At 40.7% G+C, this 24,042-nt stretch overlaps 2 protein-coding genes across 2 annotated transcripts in view; one reads left to right on the forward strand and one right to left on the reverse strand.

Moving 5' to 3' along the window:
• Positions 1-24,042, forward strand: part of CEP85L (centrosomal protein 85kDa-like) — a 169,740-nt gene that overhangs the window by 60,876 nt on the left and 84,822 nt on the right. Inside the window, exon 3 of the mRNA XM_015409088.1 lies at positions 6,061-6,845. Within this exon, the coding sequence (XP_015264574.1) occupies positions 6,061-6,845 (785 nt within the window). The remainder of the gene's footprint in view (positions 1-6,060; positions 6,846-24,042) is intronic.
• PLN (phospholamban) lies at positions 17,888-23,410 on the reverse strand. The gene is made up of 2 exons (XM_015409089.1): positions 23,310-23,410; positions 17,888-18,648 (listed from the first exon to the last, which is right to left on the reverse strand). The coding sequence occupies exon 2, from the start codon at positions 18,539-18,541 to the stop codon at positions 18,383-18,385; it is 159 nt and encodes a 52-aa protein (XP_015264575.1). The 5' UTR covers positions 18,542-18,648; positions 23,310-23,410; the 3' UTR covers positions 17,888-18,382.

A 24,042-nucleotide genomic window follows, 5' to 3' on the forward strand; every position in this document is an offset into this window, starting at 1 on the left:
GAGGAGGAGGAGGAGGAGGAGGAGGAGGAGGAGGAGATTGGATTTATACCCCGCCCTTCACTACCCGAAGGTGTCTCAGAGCGGCTTACAAACTCCTTTTCCTTCCCCTCCCCACAACAGACACCCTGTGAGGTAGGCGTGGCTGAGAGAGCTCTTGACAGAAACTGTTCTTTTTCAAGGACAGCTCTTATCAGAACTACGGCTTGCCCAAGGCCATCCAGTCAGGTGCAAGTGGAGGGGTGTGAGGTAGGCGGGGCTGAGATAACTCTGACAGAAACTGCTCTTTCTCAAGAACAGCTGTGCCAGAACTATGGCTTGCCCAAGGTCATCCAGCAGGTGCAAGTGGAGGAGTGGGGAATCAAACCCGGTTCTCCCAGATTAGAGTCCGCGCACTTAACCACTACACCAAAGTGGTGTAGATACATTTTGAGCATCAAGTCGTTAAGCTTACTATCATTCTCTTTTTGAAGTCTTATTTTTGTGATTATGCAGATATTGAATTAATTTAGGATTAAACCTAAAAGAAAAGAAATGCAGCAGGTTATTTCTTTCAAATATTTGTCAAAACCTTGCAAAGTTTGAATAGATTTAATCTGCTTTGTTTTCAAAGGGAACCCCAGTCTCTTTGTCTCTGCTTGTTTGCCCCCCACCCTTCTGTCACTGCCACTTTCCCTCTGCTGCTTTTTCCCACTGCTCTTGGATGCTCCTTGTTTTTAATGCCTGGTCTTGTGGGGTTGCTAGGTAAGTTCATAATGCCAACCCTGCCTCACACAGGATGAAGCCCTCTCTGGGTCCCTCATATATGGTCACAGTACCAGTCACCTGTTGATACAGAGAGTGGTACTAGGCACTCTGATGTAATTCTGGGCCTCTCTTTTCTCCTCTCCTTTCATCCTCCCACATGTGAGCATTGCCAAGTCTGCCACCATCTGTGTGCCCACTTCAATAGATAGGAGTGGGAAATCACTTAGAAAACTTGCTTTAGCTATGGGGGGTTATGAATGCAGAGGCGGAATTAGTAAAATTGTCAAATTCAGGATCTGAAAATATTGAAATGTGATTTGGTATTAGGAAGTTCTCTTGCTTTAAAAGATGTAATTGTAATAGTGAGCCTGAAAACAACATTGTTCACAATATCATCTCTGTTTCAGCCTCCTTTTCATGTTGCTTTAGAGCAGTGATATTTCCCTGTGGCTCTTCTGAGCACTGTTCCCTAGTGTGGCCTCTGCCCCGTGTTTCAGGCAAGTGGGTAAGGTAAGGAAAGACCTTGCCTGGAGGGGTTTGTGATTAGCAGATGGTTTCCTCCTTGAAATGGCTGCTGCCAGAGGAACGGGTAAGCTGCAAACCTCCCTAAGGTGCAGGCCTCATCCCAGTGCTGGAAGTAAATGTAGCTCTTCTGGTTCATAGCAACTGTGAATGTGACTTCTCTATAAGTTACAGAAGAGGAGGAGGAGGAGATTGGATTTATACCTCACCCTTCACTCGGAGTCTCAGAGTGGCTTACAAATGCCTTTCCCTTCCCCTCCCCACAACAGACACCCTGTGAGGTAGGTGGGGCTGAGAGAGCTCTTTCAAGAACTGTCCTTGAGAGAACAGCTCTGACAGAACTATGGCCTGCCCAAGGTCACCCAGGAGCTGCAAGTGGAGGAGTGGGGAATCAAACCCAGTTCTCCCAGATTAGAGTCTGCACACTTAACCACTACACCAAACTGGCTCCACTGCTAAGCACCACTGCTATAGAACCTTGCAGCTTGGCTCCATGATTAACTTGTACAATTTGTTGCTAAAATTTATATTGGCCCCGGTCACACGGCAAAGTTGCCGCGGGAGAGGCACGGATGGTGGGTGGATTATCCGGGCGCGATCACACCCCAACATCTGGGAAGTGGAGCGCACCCGTGGCTTACCGCCGACAATGCGCCTTAAAAAACTAGTACCTCCAAGGTACTAGTAAACGTTTGCCACGGGCTGCCTCCAGATGCCCATGGTGTGATCGCGCCGGCGTGCGTGGTGTGCCACCGGTTCCTCCGTTACCTGCCGGCGCCGAGGGAAGGACCCGTGGTGTGCCACCGGTGCGTCTGATTGCGTAATCGTGCATCAAACTGCGCCGGGGCAATTAGCCTCCCCTCCCCTCCGCGATATCTGGCCTGTGTGACCGGGGCCATAGATGATACCTGCCTAGATGGCTTTAAAGCAGACAAATTCATGGAGGATAGATCTATTGATGACTTTAACAACAATGACAAAAATGGAATGATTATGTTCAAAAACAGGATATCTCTTCATACCAGTTGCCTTGGTGAGGGGTGGGTGGGTAAATGGTGGGGCTTCTGGAATGCTGGGCTTATGAGCTTTCTGGGAGCATCTAGGTGTCCACTGCTTGAAAGAGGATGCTTGGCTTCATAGACACAAAGGGTAATTGTTACGTTCTTACATTATGCTTCATTTCTGTCAGGTGACCTTGCATATTTTCTGTCATAATACTGTGCTATATTTACTGCACTGCAGAAGTATCTCTCAGTACCTACGCTTATGTACCTACCTTTAGTGCTGCCCTCAGAGGTTGCCCTGGGTTTTCCCAACTGAGGAAATATAGAAATGCTGTGGCAGATGCATGCATGTGCACTCTGTGCTCTGGTGTTAAGGCTATTGAGAGTAAGAGAAAAGTAGTTTTGTTTTCTTCCTAGGAAACCTGGTACAGCATGGAAGCAAACTGAATACTCCCTGCTAGTTAAACAAATGCAATGCTGTACTGTGGCAGAGGTGATGGTAAAGGGGGAGGGGGGGAGACACAGAGAATCACTCTCACTTAATTTATTAGATGTTTTCTGTGTGTATGTAATCTCATCCTTTTACAATTCTTTCTACAGCTCCCAAGAACACGATCAGTTTTGCTCTCTTGTTATGTGTGTCATTCAGTTTAGAATGAAATCAGCTAAGTGTGTACTCGCTGGTTAGAGTAAACTGTCAAACAGAATTAAATCCATAGAGGCGGTTACTCTTGTTGTTGGCAAGAAGTTTCTTGAACACAAACAATTTTGCTTTCTTGTTATGTGTGATGTTACAGTTTAGAGTGAAATCAGCCAAGTGTGAATTTACACAAGCTTCTCAATGGGACATTAATTTAATTATGACAGAATAGATGGCAGTACTGGTAACTGAACTCTTGAACAATGTCCTTTGTATGTTCCAAGAGGTCCCCCCCCCCGCCACTGTTCCAGTTGGCATGTAGGAGACACGTCTGCTGGTGCTCTTGTAGTAGTTCTGGAAACAAACATTAGAGTTCCAAGTTTTAACTTATTAGCCAGATTGATTAATCAAATTAAAACTTTTAATTGAAGATTGGCCTTCCTTCTTTCACCCCACTTAATTGATAGAAGTGAAAATAGTTGAAATCATTACCACTGCAGTCTTCAGCAGAGTTAAAAAGGTAAAGGTAAAGGTTCCCTTGCTCGAAAGCCAGTCGAGTCCTACTCTAGGGTTGCGGTGCTCATGTCCGTTTCAAAGACGTTTCCGTGGTCATGTGGCCGGCATGACTAAACACCAAGGCGCACGGAACGCTGTTACCTTCCCACCGAAGTGGTACCTATTTATCTACTTGCAATTTCTTGCTTTTGAACTGCTAGGTTGGCAGGAGCTGGAACTAGAGATGGGAGCTCACTCCATCATGCGGCACCCGGGTCTCGAACTGCTGAACTACTGACCTTCCACAGCCTGCAGTTCAGCATCTTAACCACTTGAGCCACCGCAGCTCCTTCAGCAGAGTTAACTCAGAGTTAACACCCTTCTTATCCATTGAAATCATTGGGTTTGAAAGAGTGCAGCTATACTTAAGATTGCACTTGTTCATCTTATACATTTTTATTTTCCATAATACTACTGATAGGTGTTTAGTTCTTCTGCATTTTAAGCAAATTTGGCTCCAGTGTGTCAATCTAATTTCAAATGTTCTACCTCACACCTCATGAACAAGAACACATTAAAGACTACCTTTTCTTGTATATTTAAATATTACTTTATAGTTTGCCTTTCTCACTGAGATGAAAGGTGGATTGCACAGTGGAAGTCAATGCAATCACTTGTATGAGACATCTGAAACAAAGCACAGACAGAGTATTAGACATGATGAGTTAAACCGTGCAGAAGATGGTATTGCAAGTTGTCACATAAATGCACAAATGAAATTATGTCTTCTTTTTAGGATCTGCAAAAAAGGGCCATCATTGATGTTTTCTATGGATACCAAATTAGAAAACCTTGGATAGAGTGATTTATTGGTTTGATTTAGAGCCGCAGTTGTAGCACCCAAATATGACGATGATTCAAGTAAATGGAAACACTTTTTTAAAAGCCTCCTGTGTAGGAGCAACATGAACAGCTTGTGGGAAGGTTGAGCCTTGTGACGTAGTAGATGCTAAGATTCTAATGCCAGGATTAGCTGCTTATTTTTGGTTGTCTGCAGGCTTTGATGCACAGTAGCAGTTGCTGGGCATCAGAGAGCTGCCACTCAGATTGTGGTAACCTCTGTCTCACCTTTGTTAATTTTAACTCGCTCATCTGTCTAGGAGCATTGGCACTTTGGATTTTCTGTAAGACTACCGATATTTCAGGTTGAGGATGGAGCCAGAACGAGATAGTCAAAACAGTAGCAATATATTTTACTACATATTTTGTTGCTTTCCTGTATACGGTATACCTGAGTCTGTCTGAAAGCCTCAAGTGATTTTAGAAGCACAACAGTGATGTTTGCCAATATTTTATCATAAAAGAAAAGAGTATTATTTATCACCTGTAGTTGCAAATTCAAACTAATTTAAATTTCCTCATATGTATCAGGTCCTCTGTGCTACAGAAGAATACCCTAAGCATTAAAAGCAATTATTGAAATGTCTTTCCAGTCTCTGTTTTGAAAGTTCTTAGAGAGGGGCAGCTCAGCAAAGTTGTTCTTGCATTTTCATATGAATAATATGAAGCTTCTGCTACTGAGACTACTTTAAAAGAGCCAGTTTGGTGTAGTGGTTAAGTGTGCGGACTGTAATCTGGGAGAGCCGGGTTTGATTCCCCACTCTTCCACTTGCAGCTGCTGGATGACCTTGGCCAAGCCCTAGTTCTGACCTGTCCTTGAAAGAGCAGTTCTCTCAGAGGTCTCTTAGCCCCACCTGCCTCACAGGGTGTCTGTTGTGGGGAGGGGGAGGGAAAAGGAGTTTGTAAGCCGCTCTGAGACTCTGAGTGAAGGGCGGGGTATAAATCCAATCTCCTCCTCCTCCTCCTCCTCTTCTTCTTCTTCTTCTTCAAGTCATTTTTGTTTCCTCATATGCAATGTAGTTTTATGGTATGAAGTTCAAATTTGTTGTGTTTTAAGCTGTCCTAAGTAGGTATGGTGACCAGTAGTTTTTCTTTTCCCATATCTCCCCCACTGATGCCCCTAAGAACACTGAAGCTTAAGTGGAACCATCCCTCTAGGATTTGCCTTCTCCACGCTCATGTTATTTATTTTGAAAGAAAAATAACAAAGCTGTATTCAAACAGTGTTTAAAATAGGGTTTTTAGGTATCTAGGAAAGCGAAGTCTCAGTAGTATCATTATAGTACCACAAGCATCTACAACGTTCAAGAATGTACAGTAACAAATCCAATATCCTTCTGCATGCATAATTATTATTATTGAAATGAATCCTGTTCATACACATATAATAGTTTAGGGTATTTTATATATACTGGAACTTGTAGCTCTATCTGTAAGTTTAGTTCAGTGCATGTAAGTACTATTTATGCATGATGCTCATAACAGGATGGAAATCCAGAGGTGTTAATTTAGTGTGGGGTGTGTGTTAAAAGAAAACACTGAAGCGGACCATTTCACAGAACTCCCCCACTGCCATCTATGAGACATTCAAAAGTACCCTGTAATTGGTCAGTGTCTTAAAAGCCATCAATTCCTAAACATACAAAGTTTTAAAACAATCTTAGCTGTGTCAGGATATTGTCTTTCATTTCTTGAGATCGGTAACGTTTTGCTTGTGCTGTACTCCACTCACATGATGACAATCTTTCTCCCCAGATCATTCCACCTCAAGTGGTACTTCCTCGTTTAAGCCCAGCCGTTCACTGGTCTCAATTCCTACTGCCCATGTGATGCCGTCTAATGCCAGCTCTTCGTTTTCCAAACACAGGGAACCTTTCAAGTCTGATGGTTCAAAGTGGAGTATGAGCCTTTTAAGGACTGCTGGAAGCAGGCATCAGGGTATGCTGGACAGTTCTCTTGACATGAAGGACTTAAGGCCTGTAAGGAAATGGTCATCTTTATCTAAGCTAAGCACACCTGCTACCTGTAGCCAGGATGGAAGCGTTCACTCAGCAGAGTGCAGAACCAGCATGAATAAAATGGGAAGAGAGGAAACTCTGGCACTGCAGTTAAGAACAAATGGAACAGGCTGCTTGCACAATAGTATGGAACTACTCAAAATCAAGGACAGAGACATGGGGGGGAAACGGAGCTCCACCTTGGACTGCAAATACAAATTTGAAAGTTGCAGCAAAGAAGACTTGGATGTTCCTGATCCTTCAGACAGGAGACATGCCTTAGACATGACGTATAGTGCCTTACCAGAAACCAAGCCTGCTACATCAAACTGTGAAGTTTTTGGACAAGGATATATACCTTTGAGACCGCAGGCTGTGAGTGGGGTTCCCATCCAGCCATCTGAGAGGACTCAGAGGTGGCTTACTGAACAATTTCATACAAACCCTCCAGACCCCAGGCCTTCTGATGGGTCATACAGTTTATCCTCTTGGCAGTTACAACAGCTTGAAGAACTTCGAGCCAGAAGTGAATATCCTGTGCAGGTAAGGAAAGAAATTTGGTGTTTGCTGCCACCGTGTGGATAGAAAGGCAGATGACATCAAACAGCATGCAATTGAATAAAGTTCCTCTAAATAACATGTGGTACCGCATGTATCGTCTAAAGGCTGTTACTCTTTTAAAGATGGTGTTCGTAGATTTTATTCAATTCACTTCAGTCTCCTCCTTTTTCCAGCTTTGCAGAGACCATTGATTAGGGCTATATATGCACTTTAAACAGTAACATCTTTGTGGCTAGCTCCATATGCAGCCCATTGCACTTATGCTCAATTAAGCCTTGTGCACTGTGTTGGATTTAGGGCATTGCCTTTGATTTTGATATTATAGTTAACTTAAATAATTTAGTTCTTTGGTGAAGTCCCTCCTTCCTAGTCCAAAGACTTGAGGCACATTCTTGCCTTGAAGAAGGAACACTGTGTTTAAGAATGTGTTTTCCATATTGTTTTGCGACAATTACAGCTTAGGAAAATATGTCTTAATCTTCTGTTTCTCCCATTTGCTTGTTTATGGAACAAAGATGTGCCCACATTGTGAGTGAAGGGGGCAGTTAAAACAAAAAAGTGAAATTATTTTTAATTAGTAACCATTACATCATGTATGGTGCTTTCTGTGCAAATATCCATGTCCTGATATCATTGCATCTCATAAAATACTTTATGTTGGGGAAATTCAGGTCAGTGGTTTATGCGGTGAAGGTCTTTACTAACACCACAGAAACAAGGATTCAGTCTTATATGTTTTGACTAGATCATAATTCATTTAAGCCAAATTTTGGTTCTTTAAATTTTTTGGCATAGATAGTTTTCAGGTGATGTTCCAGGTAACTCCCTTGAAATATGGCTGTCCCAGAGATTATTTATTTATTTGTTTGTTAGATTTTTATTCCGCACTCCATGCCTAGGCCAGCTCAGGGCGGCTTACAAACAGAATAAAATTCCAATAATACAATCACGTAAAATCACATAAATTAATATAAGTACAGTATTAAAGCTCAGACATAATAAAGTGCTAGCAACATTCCTCCTTTTACAGTCAACTCTTCGGCCTTCTTTGGCTGTCTCGGATGATTGGCTTGGGCAGTATTTGAGGGACCAGTGGATCAGGGTTCTGCCAGCATAGATATCAATTGTTGGCGGTAGCGGTATTAGTGGTGGCGGCGCCAAAAGCCTGGTGGAAGAGCTCCATTTTACAGGTCGTGCGGAACTGTGAGAGGTCCCACAGGGCCCTGGTCTCTTCTGGGAGCTCGTTCCACCAGAGTGGAGCCACCACCAAAAAAGCCCTGGTCCTAGTTATCACCAATCTGGCTTCCTTGAAACTCGGGAGAGCCAGCCGATTCTGGGTCCCAGATCGCAGCATCCTCTGGGGTACATATGGGGAAAGGCGGTCCCTCAGGTATGCAGGTCCCTGGCCATAAAGGGCTTTAAAGGTAAGAACCAGCACCTTGAAGCGAACCCGATATGCTATAGGCAGCCAGTGCAATGTCTTTAGCACAGGTCGGATGTGCTTCCGAATCGGGATTCCCATCAACAACCTGGTTGCGGCGTTTTCCACCAGCTGCAGCAATTTATGTAACCTTCCAGAGAGCTTCACACATATTGAACAACAACTCTATAAAGTAGACCAATATTATTATTATTTATATAATTGCTATAATAGGATTTTAAGTGAATGTGGAAAATGAAACATAGCATATCGGAGGAAAGAGAGATGTCTAAATGATTCCATGTGTGAAAATTCTCATGTAACAAGTAAATTTATATTGATGCAGCAATATAAGGTAATTCAGTATTTTTATAGTCTGTGTTTCAAAGAGATTTTGAGCGAAGGAGGAAGCACATGAATATAGTATTGGGGATTTTTCAGACCCTGTAGAAATTAACACCACAGGTCTTACAAATACACCACCCCAGTGCCATTGTGTAAACTCCGGAGCACGACGGAAGGCAGGAGGGCCTGGCGTGATATGGTTCATGGGGTCACAAAGAGTCGGACTTGACTGTGCGACTGAACAACAATAACATTACAGTGGATTTGTTGTTAAATGTGTCTTATTGTTTATTTAAACTAAGAACAGATATAATCAGCAAGATGTTCTTTGCAAGTATAGCAGGGTTAAACTACACCTGATAACTTCAAAAAAGACTTTCAGAGTATATCTTGGCTCTGTGGTGAGGATTACTGTTGTAATCTGGCTGTGTTTTTAATCCATTTCCATGTTACATTTTTATTGTATGTTTTTAAAATGACTTTAGATAGAGAAACTGAGGACGTGTGGTTGCTAATCAGATCATGAAACATAGGTTTTTAGTTTAGGCTATTCTGCAAATGCTGAGTTCACCAATGGGTATCTGCATCTTGGACTTTGCAGAAATTTTTGTCAAATATTCCTGATGTAGTAAGACCCCTCCCAATACATAATTAATTTTGTATACATTAAGATAATTTACATCGTACTTTTAAATTGATGCATCTTCTGCACTGGTTAGTTATAGCAATATTGTGGCATTTTTATTTGCTGTATATATTGGATATATGAAAAGTGTGATCTTTCCATCAACTTCAGTAAACTGCAGTAGTATTTATTTATTCATTTATACCCAACTCCCCCCCCCACACTGAGGACCCAAACCGGTTTACATTGTCATCCTCTGTTCTGTTTTATCCTTACAACAACCCTGTGAGGAAGGTTAAGCTGAGAATGTGTGACTGGCTCAAGGTCACTCACCAAGCTTCCATGGCAGTGGGGATTTGAATTTGGGATCTCCCAGATCCTAGTCGATTACTCTAACCATTGCGTCACCAGTAGCATGCAGTAAATTGGTACGACCTGTACGGATTATACAGAAATCCCATAAAATAATGACAAAGTATAGACACTTAAAATTATTTAGTTAAATGTTTCAGCTTCCACCTGTAACACAGTTGACTTTCACACCAGGCACTGGTGACAGTTCCCTAAAAATGGAGAGAATTCTCAGGAAGATGGCATCTGCGATATAAGTACTAGAGAGGTTAAAAAAATTACAAGTATAAGTAAATGTTTAAGAGTGTTTGGCTGTTCAGTCTATATATCTAAAAATTTTGTCTTGCTTTTGTTGGTACAGGTGTGAATGATTTTACTGCTGGAAATAGTTCCACCATATCTGAAATGTCGTGTTCTTCAGAATTAAGTGTCTTTCAATAAGTTGTTCAGTATTTTCATTGCTGACTCATGATTTGTGAAATGGTTATGAAAGTCTGTGGTTGTTACCCCGACATAATGCAAGATGTTTGAGTTCTGTAACATTCACTACATAGTTAGGCATCCTAGTGAGTTTCAATAAGATGTTCATATGGAAGCCCAAATGTATCACAAGGATGCTCAGTGACATGATATGTAAAGTTCCTGTTGTAAAATTTTTCTTTATTCTGTGTGAAACATAAATCTCTAAATAAGCTGACAAGACTATAGTATGTTAGTTAAGAGTAGTAGCAGTAAAGAGTAGTAGCAGTAACAGCAGCAGAGATAAAAGAAACCTAGATAGAGCTGTCTGTTGTTCTCATGTCTCAATTACGCTATTTTAACTTGTCAGGCCTTTGGAGATAAAGATTGAATAACTGCTGGCCTAAAGTTAGTGGTGTGGATATGAGCTTGTTGCCCTGACCTAGGTAGCCTGTGCTAGCCCTATCTAATCAGATCTTGGAAGCTAAGCAGGGCCGGCCCTGGCTAGTATTTGGATGGGAGACCTCCAAGGAATACCAGGGTCATGTCATGAAGGCAGGCAATGGCAAACCGCCTCAAATGTCTCTTGCCATGGTAGTTATGCCAATAAAAGGTTTGACTGGACTGGAAAACCCCATGGGCCACCGTAAGTCAGCTGTGACTTGGATGGCACTTTCCTCCACCACCACCATGAGCTTGTGGGCTTAAAGCTCCAGTAAAGCTTTGAAAAAACTTTGAATTGATTAAGATCAACTATGGAAAACTGGATTGCATTAAAGGTACGTGGCTGATATGCTGCAATTGAATAAACTTTGAAAGCAAAAGGAGGATTGAATAGCTGTAAAAGCCCCCCCTCCTCTTATTACTCTCCCCCTTCCCCAAATAAAAGTCACAGAACTCCTTTCTTGCTTCAAATAAACTGCATCTCTCTTTATGTCGTCAAAGGCTTTCACGGCCGGAGTTCATTAGTTGCTGTAGATTTTCCGGGTTGTGTGGCCGTGGCCTTGGCATTGTAGAACCTGACGTTTCTACAATGTAGTACTCCATCTTTCTGACTTATACCTCTGAGGATGCCAGTCACAGTTACTGGCGAAACGTCAGGTTCTACAATGCCAAGACCACAGCCACACAACCCGGAAAATCTACAGCAACTAATGCATCTCTCTTTTTCTGTAATTATTTTCACATTTTTTTAAAATAAGCCACCCTTTTTTCTATATCTTGGTTTCTAGAGCTGCAGGGTTTTGTTTAGTGCTTTTTCCTTTCTTTCTTTATGTCCTGTTTGCAGAATCTATCATTTTACAAATGCACAGTCTGTCTGTTCTTTGGTACACATACAAATATAAGCATTTGGTATATCATGCTGGTGACGATGCTGTAGTTTGCCTTCATCCATACCATACCACTCCCGTACAGGCTTTGAACCTCTAAGTCTCTGGTTTGAGTTCTCCACTTACTGCATTGTGGTATAAAAATACACACACCAGTAAATCAGTGTTTTTAATTTGTCTACTAAAAGTGACGCTTTCCTGAACTGCAGTTTGTTGGCTTATGGGGTCTCTGTATAGGTTCACATGGCTTGAAGTCTCAAGTTACCATAGTGGGATACAAGTAAACAACAACAATTCACATGAGCTTCACAAGGATGAACATGAGAACAAGAACCAGGAAAATAAGCAGGAAATTGAGTATTAAGTTTAGTCCTCTGTTGGCAGCAAGATCCATTCTGGGATAGCTCTTGTGCTTTTCTTGTATTTGGAACAGAAGTTTTGATTGCAGTTCCAGGCTGGTTCCGTTTCAGTGGTAATGGGCTTAGGTATAATACGTTTCACAACTTCTGTTCTTGGCTCTCTCTGTGTTTTTTTCCCCCACCACCTAGGACAAAATGGGTGGTGAGTAATAAGTAAAGAAACCAGTTCTACTCTCCCACTACCAGAAAACCTGCTCTGAAGGCAGATACAGATGACCATTGGCCAGATGGTAACTTAACATACACACACTTAAGTTAGTTGTAGATATTCTCATGCCAAGTAGTACGAATTTTCCCCCCAAACAACTGTAATTGTATGGTCAAATTAATGTACTAATTTATTTTTGCATTTATGACCCTGCTGCATGACAAAACAACATTGCCCTTAGGGTCACCTGGATATCTGTATCTGCTATCACTTTTCAGTGTTACTGACTTTTCACAAACAGTATTTATTTGGGAAGTTAATTGATACAACTGGCTGGTTGCTGAGTGAATCTGTATCTGGAAACAAATTGTGCGGTGTACTTGGTTCATGGCACATTATATATTATGCAGAAATCTATAAGGGATGAGTTGAATGTGTAGAGCAGGGGTCCACAAAATGGTGCCTGGGTGCCGTGGTGCCCACCAACACCTTTTCTGGCACCCACCAAGTCTTTTTAGAAAGTGGGCGGGGCCAGGTGGGGCTTTTGCCCAGCAAGGCTTCTGATTGGCCATTGGAGATTTGCTTGGCTCTGCTGATTTTTAGAAAACATTTCTTTGGCAGTGACTGCCACCACAGCACAAGAATCTTCACTGTGTGACTGAAGATAAGCTGTGGTTGCCATTTTTTTTGGCTGGCTGCACCTCCTGCAGATGCCATTTTGTGACTGCACCCACCAAACTGTGTCAGAATTCCAAAGTTCCCACAGGCTCAGAAAGGTTGAGACCCCTGGTATAAGGATCTTTCCTCAGAGCAAGGGGCATTTTCAGGTACTCTAATCTCACCCTTTCCTAGAGAGCTGGTCTTGATAGCACAATGGTAGTTTCTTCCCTGCATTTGCCATATCTGCTTTCCCAAATGGGTCTTTCATGGTGGTAGAGCAGGAGACTACGATAGGTTGTTTACAAAACTAGATTCCAGTAAGTTTAACTATATATGCTTTTGATCACTTTGACCACCTTTCCATTAGTCTTAAATGGTTGAGGATCCTTTCCTACATGGTGTGATCCTGCCGATATTATGTTTTTAAGTCCTGTTGATTTGACTAGAAGAGCATGTGCTTAATTCTCTCACAGTGAAATGTGGGGCTTGTTTTTTTTATATATATATATAAACCCCTTTGAACTTTGGATGTACCATATTTATGAATCATGCAGAGTTCTGCTGAAGCTATGCAAAACAGAAAGTAATATATTAAAGGCTTTTTAAAAAAATTCCAAAATGAGCCTTTAAATGTATGTTTTAGCAAACTGGTAAACTTGTACTGTCCCATAGTTCAGAAAATTATACTGTATGCATGGCATGGTTCACATTATGTCAGCAATTTAACTGACCTGTGTTGAATCTCTGGCCCTTTTCACATTACCGTTCTAAACCAGATGTTATTCATTGTTGGCCCAATTTCAAGTAAAGTGAAACAAGGACAGGGGTTTCATACCGTGAATTTCCTTCTGTTAATGAGCCGTCTCTGAAGCGCTATGGTCATTTCAAACAGTGCAACTTTTCCGCCTGCCTGTTTTCACTGTGTGATCTTCCTCAGACTTCTTTTTAATATTCTAAGGTGAGCGCTATAGCACTAAACTGCAATAGCACTTTAGTACTATAGCACTCACCTTTGAGCTGTGAAGATTTTAAACAGCACACCACAGTGATTCAGAAGTGCAAATGAAGGGGCTGAAAACGGGAAAAAGCAGTTTCCCTCAAATGCGTCTCAAACACACTTTGCTAACCAGATGCAAGTGGGTTTGTATGAACAGGTAAATAAATTCTATTAGCAACTGGTTAGTAAAAGGGGTCTGTCTGAAATGACAGAAAAATTAGTTAGCAACCAGTTACTAAAATGGAATACAAGGGCAGTTTAAAAAGGGTCTCTGTTTAGTTTAACTGACCTACCCATACAACTTAATTTAATATTCTTAATCATTTCCCCATATATGAAGTGGACTAAAGGTGACTTTTATGCATTATTCCAACAAGCAAGTCTGTATTTACAAGATTAATGACTAGCAACTAATGCACCCTGCATAATATCATGCTGAACACAGCTGCCAATGAGTCTACCACCAAATAAGTCTATCTTTTCTTTTGAGATTTGGGTTGTGATCCAGTTGGCAGCTGTTCCTGGAACCTCACAGGCAGGAGGGTGGGGTTGCTAGGTGACCACCAGGCATGCTGTTCTCATTCTTGCTGCCACCTAGAAACTTGTGGAAAGAATGGGAGGGGTTTTTATGAAGGGACAGAGTATTGTTGGCTGCAGGCCTATTCTAGAGATGAAATGCATATATATGTCCCTAAATCCTAAAAATCCTCCTCTGCTGATTCTGAGGATGAATATCCATAAGATGTCTGGTATAAGATACTTGATGCTGGTATTTATCTGATGGCCGGCATACTTTGATACCCAACATCCAGGTATTTATTTGATATTTAAAAAGTGTTTGATCACTGACACACAAAATGAGGATGAGAGAGGGATAAAGAGTCATCCCCCAAAGTAGATTATGGTCTAATAAACTGCCTAGCTAATCTAAAGTTTAATTAAATTTCAAAATCAAATTTCTTCAAAATCAAACAGTTTCAAGCTTTCCAAAACTTTCATTGTAGCTTCAGTAATGAAAGGAAGAAACACTTTGCTTTCTATCTGACTGTAGACAGGACTAGACAATAGTATTGACTAAGAACTTTGAGTCAAATGCGGTGGCATATGTTGATTCTTTCATCAAAAATACTCTATTGCTTCCAATTATATTAATGCCATGCTATTCAGATAGCTGGCACAATTGCTTTCCCAGTAATTCCCAGTCTGCCCTTTTCTCCAGTTTTCATTACAACTTAATTGCAAAAACCTTCCTTCCTTCCTTCCTTCCTTCCTTCCTTCCTTCCTTCCTTCCTTCCTTCCTTCCTTCCTTCCCTCCCTCCCTCCCTCCCTTATTGCATGTTTTTGAGCCAATGGAATGCTCCTAAACTTTACCATTCAAAACAGAATGCTAGTGTTTGTGGGATTTCTAAAAATAAATAAGTTATTTTAACTGGCTGCTATGTTTGTTGTGTTACCAGTGCAATTTGGCTCAGCACTTACTTGAGGAGAGTGGCAAGATCCAAACTCCCTGTAGTTTATAAGTTAGGTAAGATAATTGAGAGCATAACATAGACATTTGCCAAACTCATTGAGTTTATGTATAAAAGTGTATATCCTAGTTACAGCCAAAATAAACAGCAAGAAACCAAAACCCTGCTTATCAGTTAACCTTCATTTTTATTTTAGGAATAAACTTTGGAGCAAGTTATTGTTTCTCAGCATGGAAAAATGAATCAGTATATAACATTATGGTATGGGGAATACATTCTCAATGTGTGGAAAGGCTGCAATCATGTAATGGATTATTACCTCAGTTGATACTGTATACCTAGTGAGGTTATTGCTTTCCATTTTCTCCCAGTGGGAGAATTATTATAAGTGATAAAGAGGCTTAATGTATGATCTAGGTTTCACCCAGGAGGGTTTTGTTTGTGGAATCTGTACATAACAGACTTTAGGAAATCATCTAAGAAATTCACACATTGAGTAGAACAAGTGACATATCTGTAATTGATGTATGGAAAAATAGTGGATTAGAGCACCAATTCTGTTGATTCGTAGAGTATATATATTAATAACATTAGCTGAGTGAATAACAGGCCATTGCCTAGGAGTTAACCCTGGATAAGGTTTGCACAGGAGTTTGTATCAGAGGAGTTATGAAACAGGGTAAGGGTACATATAATCCTGTGGCTTAATCATGATTGGAAGCATTATGTGTGCACCAGTCTATTACTGTTTCTGTATGTGTGCACCAGAAATTGTCTGCATTACTGCATTAAATATACAATATACACACATGGCATACACTTTCTGATCTGGATTTTCTGTGCACAAAAGCTAGGAATTAAAAAAAAAATCAGTTCTCCTAACTCCAGGTGTATGAGAAGACTAAGAAATACATTACAACAGTCCAAGATACTTAGTTCAAACATTTCTCTACCTTATGTGAGTAATTCTTTTTAGCTGGTACTCAGCGCTGCCAAAATGCGAAGCATTGGCTTGAATCCAAAGGGGCATTTCAGGGGGTATTTTGGCTGCAGCAGGATGCAAAAGTAAGAAAGTCAAACTCTGTGGGCAAAAATCATTATGCCTGTGGAGTCACTTCATTGGATCCAAGCCATTGATTACCCCCTTTTCTCTCCCTTGATATTCGCAAATACTGTGATGTTATTTTACTGCATTGTTGCTTGAGGTTTTGCTCAACATTAAATACTCAACTTGTTATATGCTGTCTAGGTTGATATCTTCCATCTGGTAACACTACCATCCTTTAAAACAAAAAGATGTCTAGGGTTTGCTAGTATATTTATATTTGTTTCAGCCTAGATCTCTGCTCTGTTATCAAGCTTTTCAGACAGATCTGTTAGCTAGACCTATAATTTATATATCAGGCAGTTTATGATTAAAGGATGATTTAATGTATTGGATGAAATTATTAGTCACTTTCAGTTCATTTTCACCTGCATTTGCTAAAGTTAGCTTTTCACCTGTTGAAAACCTCTATGATTTCCAAGTGAGTTATGGGTTTTTCTTTTGCTGTTTTAGTTACTTTGATAGGAATTAGCCCACATCCCAGATGATCATTGTGAACATATTCCATGGTAATTGTTTTAGCAAGGTAATTCTTGCTATCTTTTCTAAAGATACTGTAAATAATGAATAAAAGTTGGACTTGTGCAGCTAATGGCAACACAGAAAGTCTGAGGCAGAAATCTGGGGGAGTTTCACCCATTGTCTGCCTTTCCTTTAAACAGGAATAAAGTAGTCATCTTATGTACTCACCAGATTCACATGTGATATTTTTTAAAAAAATAGTTTTGAATCATGCTCAAGGTTTAGTCAAAAAGGTGGTGAAACTAGGTTGAGAGTTAACTATATCGATAGCCAAGATCTTAAAGTAAGCTTTGCAGATTGTGTTCTAAAATATGTGATTGTCTAAGTATATCTCCCTTATAAATAAAAGCCGAATGGTGGTGGCACTTCTCTAGAACATTCCACACGCTCCAAAATCAGTTCGCTCTCTGATCTGTCATTCAGAGGGTCTCCCTATCCACTGGCTGCTTTGCCTGAGTCCTGCCTCCAACATTATAAACATTTTGCTAATCCTCTCCCCCCCATAGCCAGTCAGAACACAGAGGTTATTTGCATATACAGCCTCATTGGCCTCTGCCTCGGAACACAGAGGTGGTTTGCATATGCGACTTGATTGGCTTTTGCCTCTAACGTTCTAAACAGTTTTGCTGTTCTGAGGTAAAATGTGTCCAATCTCCAGGTGAGGGCTGGAGATCACTCAGAATTACAACTGTTTTCCAGATGGCAGAGATCAGTTCCCCTGGAGAAAATGGTGGGCTCTGTATCCTTATATGCTGCTGAGGTGGCCCCCGTATGACAGCCAATGTGACGTAGCAGTCAGGGCTTCAGAGCACGGGAGAGGCTGCAGGTGTGTGGGGGGTGGAAAGCTGAAGAGTGAGGGGAAATAAAGGTAGGTTGATGATTGGCTGGGAAGAAAATAGGGTTGCCAACTCCAGGTTGGAAATTCCTGGAGATGTGAGGGATGGAGCCTGGAGAGGGTGAGGTTTCAGGAGGCGTGGGACCTCGGACAGGTACAAAGCCATAGACTCCACCCTCCAAACCAACTATCCCCTTCTGGGGAACCATTGTTGCCAATCTCCAGGTGAGGGCTGGAGATTACTCAAAATTACAACTGTTCTTTAGGTAGCAGAGATCAGTTCCTCTGGAGAAAATGGTGGACTCAGTGTCATTATACCCTGCTGAGGTTGCCACAGCAAATTGACACTGAGTGTCCAAGGGCGGGGCACCCGCCCAGAGCCTCTTTCTAGAGGCCGTTATTTACTATTAAAAATATAGAACCGAATGATTGAATGGTTGGTAGTGATATATGAAGCATCTAGGACCAAGGATACAAGATTGGACATTTTATAGCTCTTTGTACTGAAACATCAATTCATTCACACAGTTAACCAAAGCCACTGCTGTGCAACATTCACAGAAGACTTCAGGTTCTGTTTTTTAAGCAGGGTAAATAGGTAGCTCATGCATAGCCTTGTGATGGAAGGTTTGAAATACAGTTCAACACAGGTGCATTTAACATTGTAATGATGGCTAACAGTGAACAGTGCAGCTGTTGAGAAATCACTTAGTCCAAATGCTGGACCTTCTTGCAAGTTTTCCTTGTGCGGGAAGTTTCTTGATTCCTTTCCTCCTCTGGACGTGCCTTTCTCATTGTATAGCGGTGTGAAGATCAATCAAAGAAGCTGGACTTCAGAGAAGCATCACAATGATGCAGATAAGCAAGAGGCATATTAAGATAAGACAGAAATTTACAAAAAGCTCCTGAAGCCTTTGACGTGTTTGTGGGTTCACCTCAATAGTGGAGGCTCTCCTCATAGCGGAGCGGGTTATGTACTGGACCTTCTCCATGGCAACAGGAAAGCAGAAATTTAAGGAAGTGATGCAGATTTTTAAGAAGCAAAGTATAAAGTGCTTAGTATCTTCTCTCTTTTTTGTTTTTAAGAACCTTTGTGGAGCTAGGAAAAGCAGGAAAGTGAAGTGTTAGAAATACAGCAAACAGTGCTTTGACAAAGGCAGATTATTTTCAAGTGGATAGATGCAGTTTGAGATGTTTTCTCCGTGGAAACAAATCTTAACATAAGAAACAAGACTTGTATTAACATAAACACACACACATACACAGAGTCTCTTATTCTAAACACTGCTGCACACAATATGGAAAACTGCATGGCAGCAAGTCCACCATGAATCATCATTGTGAAAACTGTAACATTTGATGGAGAGATGCATGTATTTCAGTTCCTGTTTGCAGACGGATGTGGGGAGCCATGGCAGTCATGCTCCAGAAATGTCTGCATTGTGTTCGAAGAGACTTGAGAGATGTTGGCCATTTCGTTGTGACACATCAAGCTGAATTTAGTCCACCCATCGTTCTTGGAGCTCTACTAGGGACTCATTAAGCATCCTTTTTATTGCTTCCCAATACATGGCTGGTGGACTTTGTTTAGCTTGGATCACAACTTGTGCAGGCATGTTTTATATAAATACCCTGCACAGTGCCAGTAGGTGTGCTTATGTTTTCTTTTAAAGTAATGAAAGCTTTCATGGTTCTGGGTGGATACAGTTTAACAGATAATTAGACATTAAAATAATCGCTTGCCACTATAGTCAGTCCTTTTGGTGGGGTTATATTTGTCAGGGGAAGGTAGTGTAAAAACAAGGCAGGTGCAAGAATTCTCAAGGGACCTAGTAAAAATTGTACCTTTTCTTGTAACCTAATGTGGGCCAAGTTATGCTTAAGAGTTTATCCTCCTCTAGGTAGTCTACAGTGAATTAAGTACTAACAGATTTGTATTAAATGGATTTTGTTAACTGTATCTCAACACTTCACAGACCTGCCTCATAACTGGTTGATTGCCTTCTCCACACTTTTGAGAAGGCTTGGCAGTGTATTTATTGGTGGAATAGCAATTTGGCAAGCAAAGCAATTACTTTGTTCTATAGTTGGAAACTGGATTGAAAGTATAGGTCTCAAAGTGTTAGGAAGGATTGTCAAGTTGTCATAAGGTGCATGAAAGCAGCATTGACTTGTTTCACATCGTGACTATTAACTAGGTGTTAATGTTCATTAATGGTTTTGCTTGTAACTGTTACCTTAAACAGTAGGAAAATAATTTGTGAAAGCACATTAGAGCACCTCTTTCTTTAGTTCCCTATGAAAATACTAGAAAAGCCCTCCGAAGGAAATGAAAATCAGTTTAATTTCCATTAGATTTGAAATGTATAGCATTGGTATTGGAACTGTAGGAATTCATTTTCTTGTGCTAGAGGAACTAAATTGTTAAGGATGCAGTTGGATTGCTGATATCCGACTTTTTCCATCTTGTTGGGGATATTGCAGGTACTTGAAGCTAAATCCCTTGATTCAAATCACTTCATTACATAATTACATTAATAGTAACTTGCCCATACAGAAATGCTACATTGAAATAGACACAGCTGGGTTATGTGTCTTAGTGAATGTTTGAGAGATATACTAATTAAACCAAAATAGTTATCCAGCTTCTTCACTTGGCTTTTTTATATTGTTTGTGTTATCCCTGGAAAATTATAGTTTTCTATCCGTGAATAGTTTATGTAAGGCCAATTTGTACAAGAATTCTTATATGTATTTAAAACTTTTCTGTTCTCTTTGGTCCCAAAGCAATGCAACTCAGGTTCAAAACACAAATAAGGTGCAGATTTTGAAAATCAGGCTTTCCAAATGCAGGTTGACTTACAATATAGATGTGTCAGACTACTCACAAGATTAGAGTGCATATTCACAATGATGTAACAACAAAAGCCACCTTCTGGTGGAAAAAACAATTACTATATCTAATAGTGAACTAGTAAACCCACCCTCCCACAGACTACACAGGAATGCAGAAAACAGGATTTTGTAAATTAACAAAAAGAAGAACCATGTAAGTAGGGCCCAATGAGGCTTCAAGATGCCCTTGGAAGGATGGAATGGAGGCTTGCTGAATTAAGAATGGGGGGGGGGGGGGGGGGGAAAAAAAAAAAAGGCAAAGAAAAAAAAAATCAGTTTGCCCAAGTCTGTTTTTATCCTGTCATTCTTCCATGGAGCTCAGTGCATCCTACATTGTTTTCCATCCCCTGTTTAATCTTCTGTGGCCCCGGTCACACGGCAAAGTTGCCGCGGGAGAGGCACAGGAGTCCCGTGGATTTTCCAGGTGCGATCTCACCCCAACATCTGGGAAGCGCAGTGCTCCCGTGGCGACCCCGTGGCTCCCCGCCGAAGGTGCAGAGTTAAAAACTAGTACCTACGAGGTACTAGTTTCCTGAAACTGCAGGCCAAGGGCGGGCATCTGATTGCGTTCCCGGTGGACTTACGTGGCATCCGGTGCTCGCCGCTGTTTGTCTCCACAGGTTGCGCAACAGCGCCCAACAGCGCATGCGCGCAAAGAGCTATTGCTAGTGCGATTGCGCGGCGTGACTTCTGTGCCACGCTGCAGGATACCCGTCTGATCGGCATTTCCCCTGAACCACGGGACCTCGACCGGGACGTGTGCTTGGGCAGCTGCGCATTAGTTTCCTCCGGGGCAATTAGCCACGCCTCCCCCCACGATATCCGGCCCATGTGACCGGGGCCACAATATCTCTGTGAGGTAGGGTGGGTCAAGTGTATGTGACTGGCTCAAGGTCAGCCAAAAAGTTTTGAGGCAAAGTAGGGATTTGAACATAGGTCCCTGAGAGCTTAGAAAATCCTAGAGGGGAAGACTGGGGGGGAGTGATTTTCATATTGTCCTTCCACTCACAGGTATTACTGTGCCTCAGCTCTGATTAATACCTGAATGAAGGTGGATGTGCATCTAAGTAGTGCTAGGTGAAAAAAAACTATTAGGAAAAAGAACTGATAAGAATTTTTATCCTGTTGATCTGATGTATTTATGGATGGTGATTTAATGGATTCAGACATTTTTTCCACAATAGGATTTATAATTTCATTTTAAATATATACCCTTTAAAAACAAGACAGTGGCTGCTATTTTGTTTAGACCACTAGAGGTCATCAGTCTATTGATGATTTTTTAAAACCTGAAATTTCATGCAAGAGGACCTGATTATAAATGATGTACCCATAGTTTGTGGGACATAGGCCTAGTTTGCTGATATATTTTTGTGTTATGATATAAAATAATCTTCAGTAATCTAATATTTACTCAGTGTAGCTTTTTTGTGAAAATATGACTTTGCTCTAAGAAAATAGTTTATTCTTTACTAATGCAATAATAGAACCTAGCATTCCTCTAATATTAATATAATGACATTTGGATAGAGATGAAAAAGAAAATCTACATGGTAAGCCTAGACTTCAGGTCTTTGAATAATTGTGTCCTCATCTTCTTGAATGAGAAAAAATAATTCGTCTAACTTGTTTTCGGAGGTTTCTTCTTTCTGGTTTTGGCATTGTGTTTATATTTACAGTAGTTTTGAATTTTGTTCCAGTGCTTCAGGAGCTGAGAAGATTGCATATTATTTATAAAATGTACATGGTGAAATATATTTGGATCCTGGGTGAAATTTAGAAGAATGATTAGAATCCTGTACAAGATTAGGGTACTTAATCCATGTGCCTTCAATGGGATTTAAGCAGCCTGAATATGCCGGGTTGTAGCCAATGGCCAGGATCCAAAGAATCATGCGACTACTTCTGTATGCCCAGCAATGTTTGGGTTTATGTTTCCTCAACAGCAGCCACCCCCCCCCCCCATGCTACAAGCTTTTGAAAGTGTGGGTGCTTTCATAACAGATTTACCATGTGGCACAGAGGTCTGCTTATTAATCGAAAAAGTAAAAAAAATCCCCTTGGACAAATGTGAGCCTATTGGCTTGTCTAAATCTCAATCAATATATTATACAGTTCTCACATAAATCATGTGTATAAAATATACTGGATTCATTTGTTTGATTTCAATTTAAAAAGAAAATCAGTGAGAGTCCAGGTTGAAACCAGGCATGCATGTTTAACTGATGATACATACTGAATAAGAATTGGTAGGTAAACTTCTTCAACATGAAGTTAATATAATTTGTGCCCTTGATTTTAATTTGACAAGAATATCATCTCGTGCTGCCAGAAACTTTCCTCTCCCTCCAAGAGACAGAGTGAAAGTGCCTCTGAGCAGCATATTAGGTACAAGTAAAAACTCAGATTAATTTAATCTGTTTAATGTTAAAATTCCTTTGATGGGAGAATGCTTATGATTTCGTTTGAGTGAGATACATTGAAAGAAAAACTAATAGTAGGGTAAAACTCTTAATAAAAAATAGAAACATGGAATAAAATGAGGGGGAAACTGATTTTTTTTGTATGCAATATTAATTGTTCCCCTCCAAAGGACTGAAATATAGCTTAATAAAATTTTAGTTTTGATTGTTCTATCATGGTATTTTCCACCTTCCTCATAACACTTGATTAGCCCGTTTCTTTCACCTAGTCTAAACAGAAAGAGTTAAAATAAATAACTGTGTTTTAAAAAGTATAACACAAGGCAAATATGTATTGGAGTTCAAATGATCTTTTCTCAACAAAAGTTGTAGGTTTAAAAATAGGGTAGTTTAGAAAATCACAACTCCTAGTATATATTTTTTAAAAAGCAAATTCCCTTACCTCAGCTGCCAGTAATTACTGAATTATATGCTGATTTGCTGTGGAAAACTGTAAGGCGTCTCCGTCACCCGGTTTGTGGGAACAAGTGAAGTTGGTGGAGGGAAAAAATAACAAAAGTTTCATAGGCAGGGCTCGTGATGTCATTCAGGAATGTGGCTTTAGTGATTGGTTATAGCAAGGCTTTTATAAGAACATGGACGTTGCACAGCTGACCTCATCAGAGCAACAATGTTTAGTTCTTGAACTGTCACGAAAGGAAGAGAGTGAAAAGGAGCCCTTGTGTCTGCAAAGCAAAGGACCTCAACAGCCTAATGATAGTGAATTTGGGAACACAGTGGAGATATGCTATTTTCTATTATTGTCAGTGATAACTGTTCTCATTGGTCTGACTGGAGCCAATCTGCACCTCCTTTTTTAGTAACTTTAAGTTACTGTTCTGTAAAACTGTAGGTAGAAATGAAAAACTGAAACACATTGATTTGTTCTCTACATGGTGATTTCCTGTGGTGTCGAGGACCACAATCCCACCTAACGTATAACCAGCTCTCTATACCCGGTGAAACTTTTTGCTTCTATTTCTCAGGACATCGATTGTGTGTAAGGTACACACCAACGTGCCACATCCCTAGCTGCTTTTGAAAGTCAGAGTTTAGAAAAAAGCTTTTGAACTGGCATGAATATTTGCTGTTTAAAGGTGAAAAGTGAAAATCTCATTTTGCAGTGTGTCTGCAGT

This window comes from Gekko japonicus, unplaced genomic scaffold (genome assembly GCF_001447785.1).
Source record: "Gekko japonicus isolate JY-2015 unplaced genomic scaffold, Gekko_japonicus_V1.1 scaffold50, whole genome shotgun sequence".
Taxonomy (NCBI): domain Eukaryota; kingdom Metazoa; phylum Chordata; class Lepidosauria; order Squamata; family Gekkonidae; genus Gekko; species Gekko japonicus.

What these genes read in the sequence shown, in the direction of transcription:
- PLN (XM_015409089.1), bottom strand. Translation starts at nt 18,541, where the DNA reads ATGGAGAAGGTCCAGTACATAACCCGCTCCGCTATGAGGAGAGCCTCC.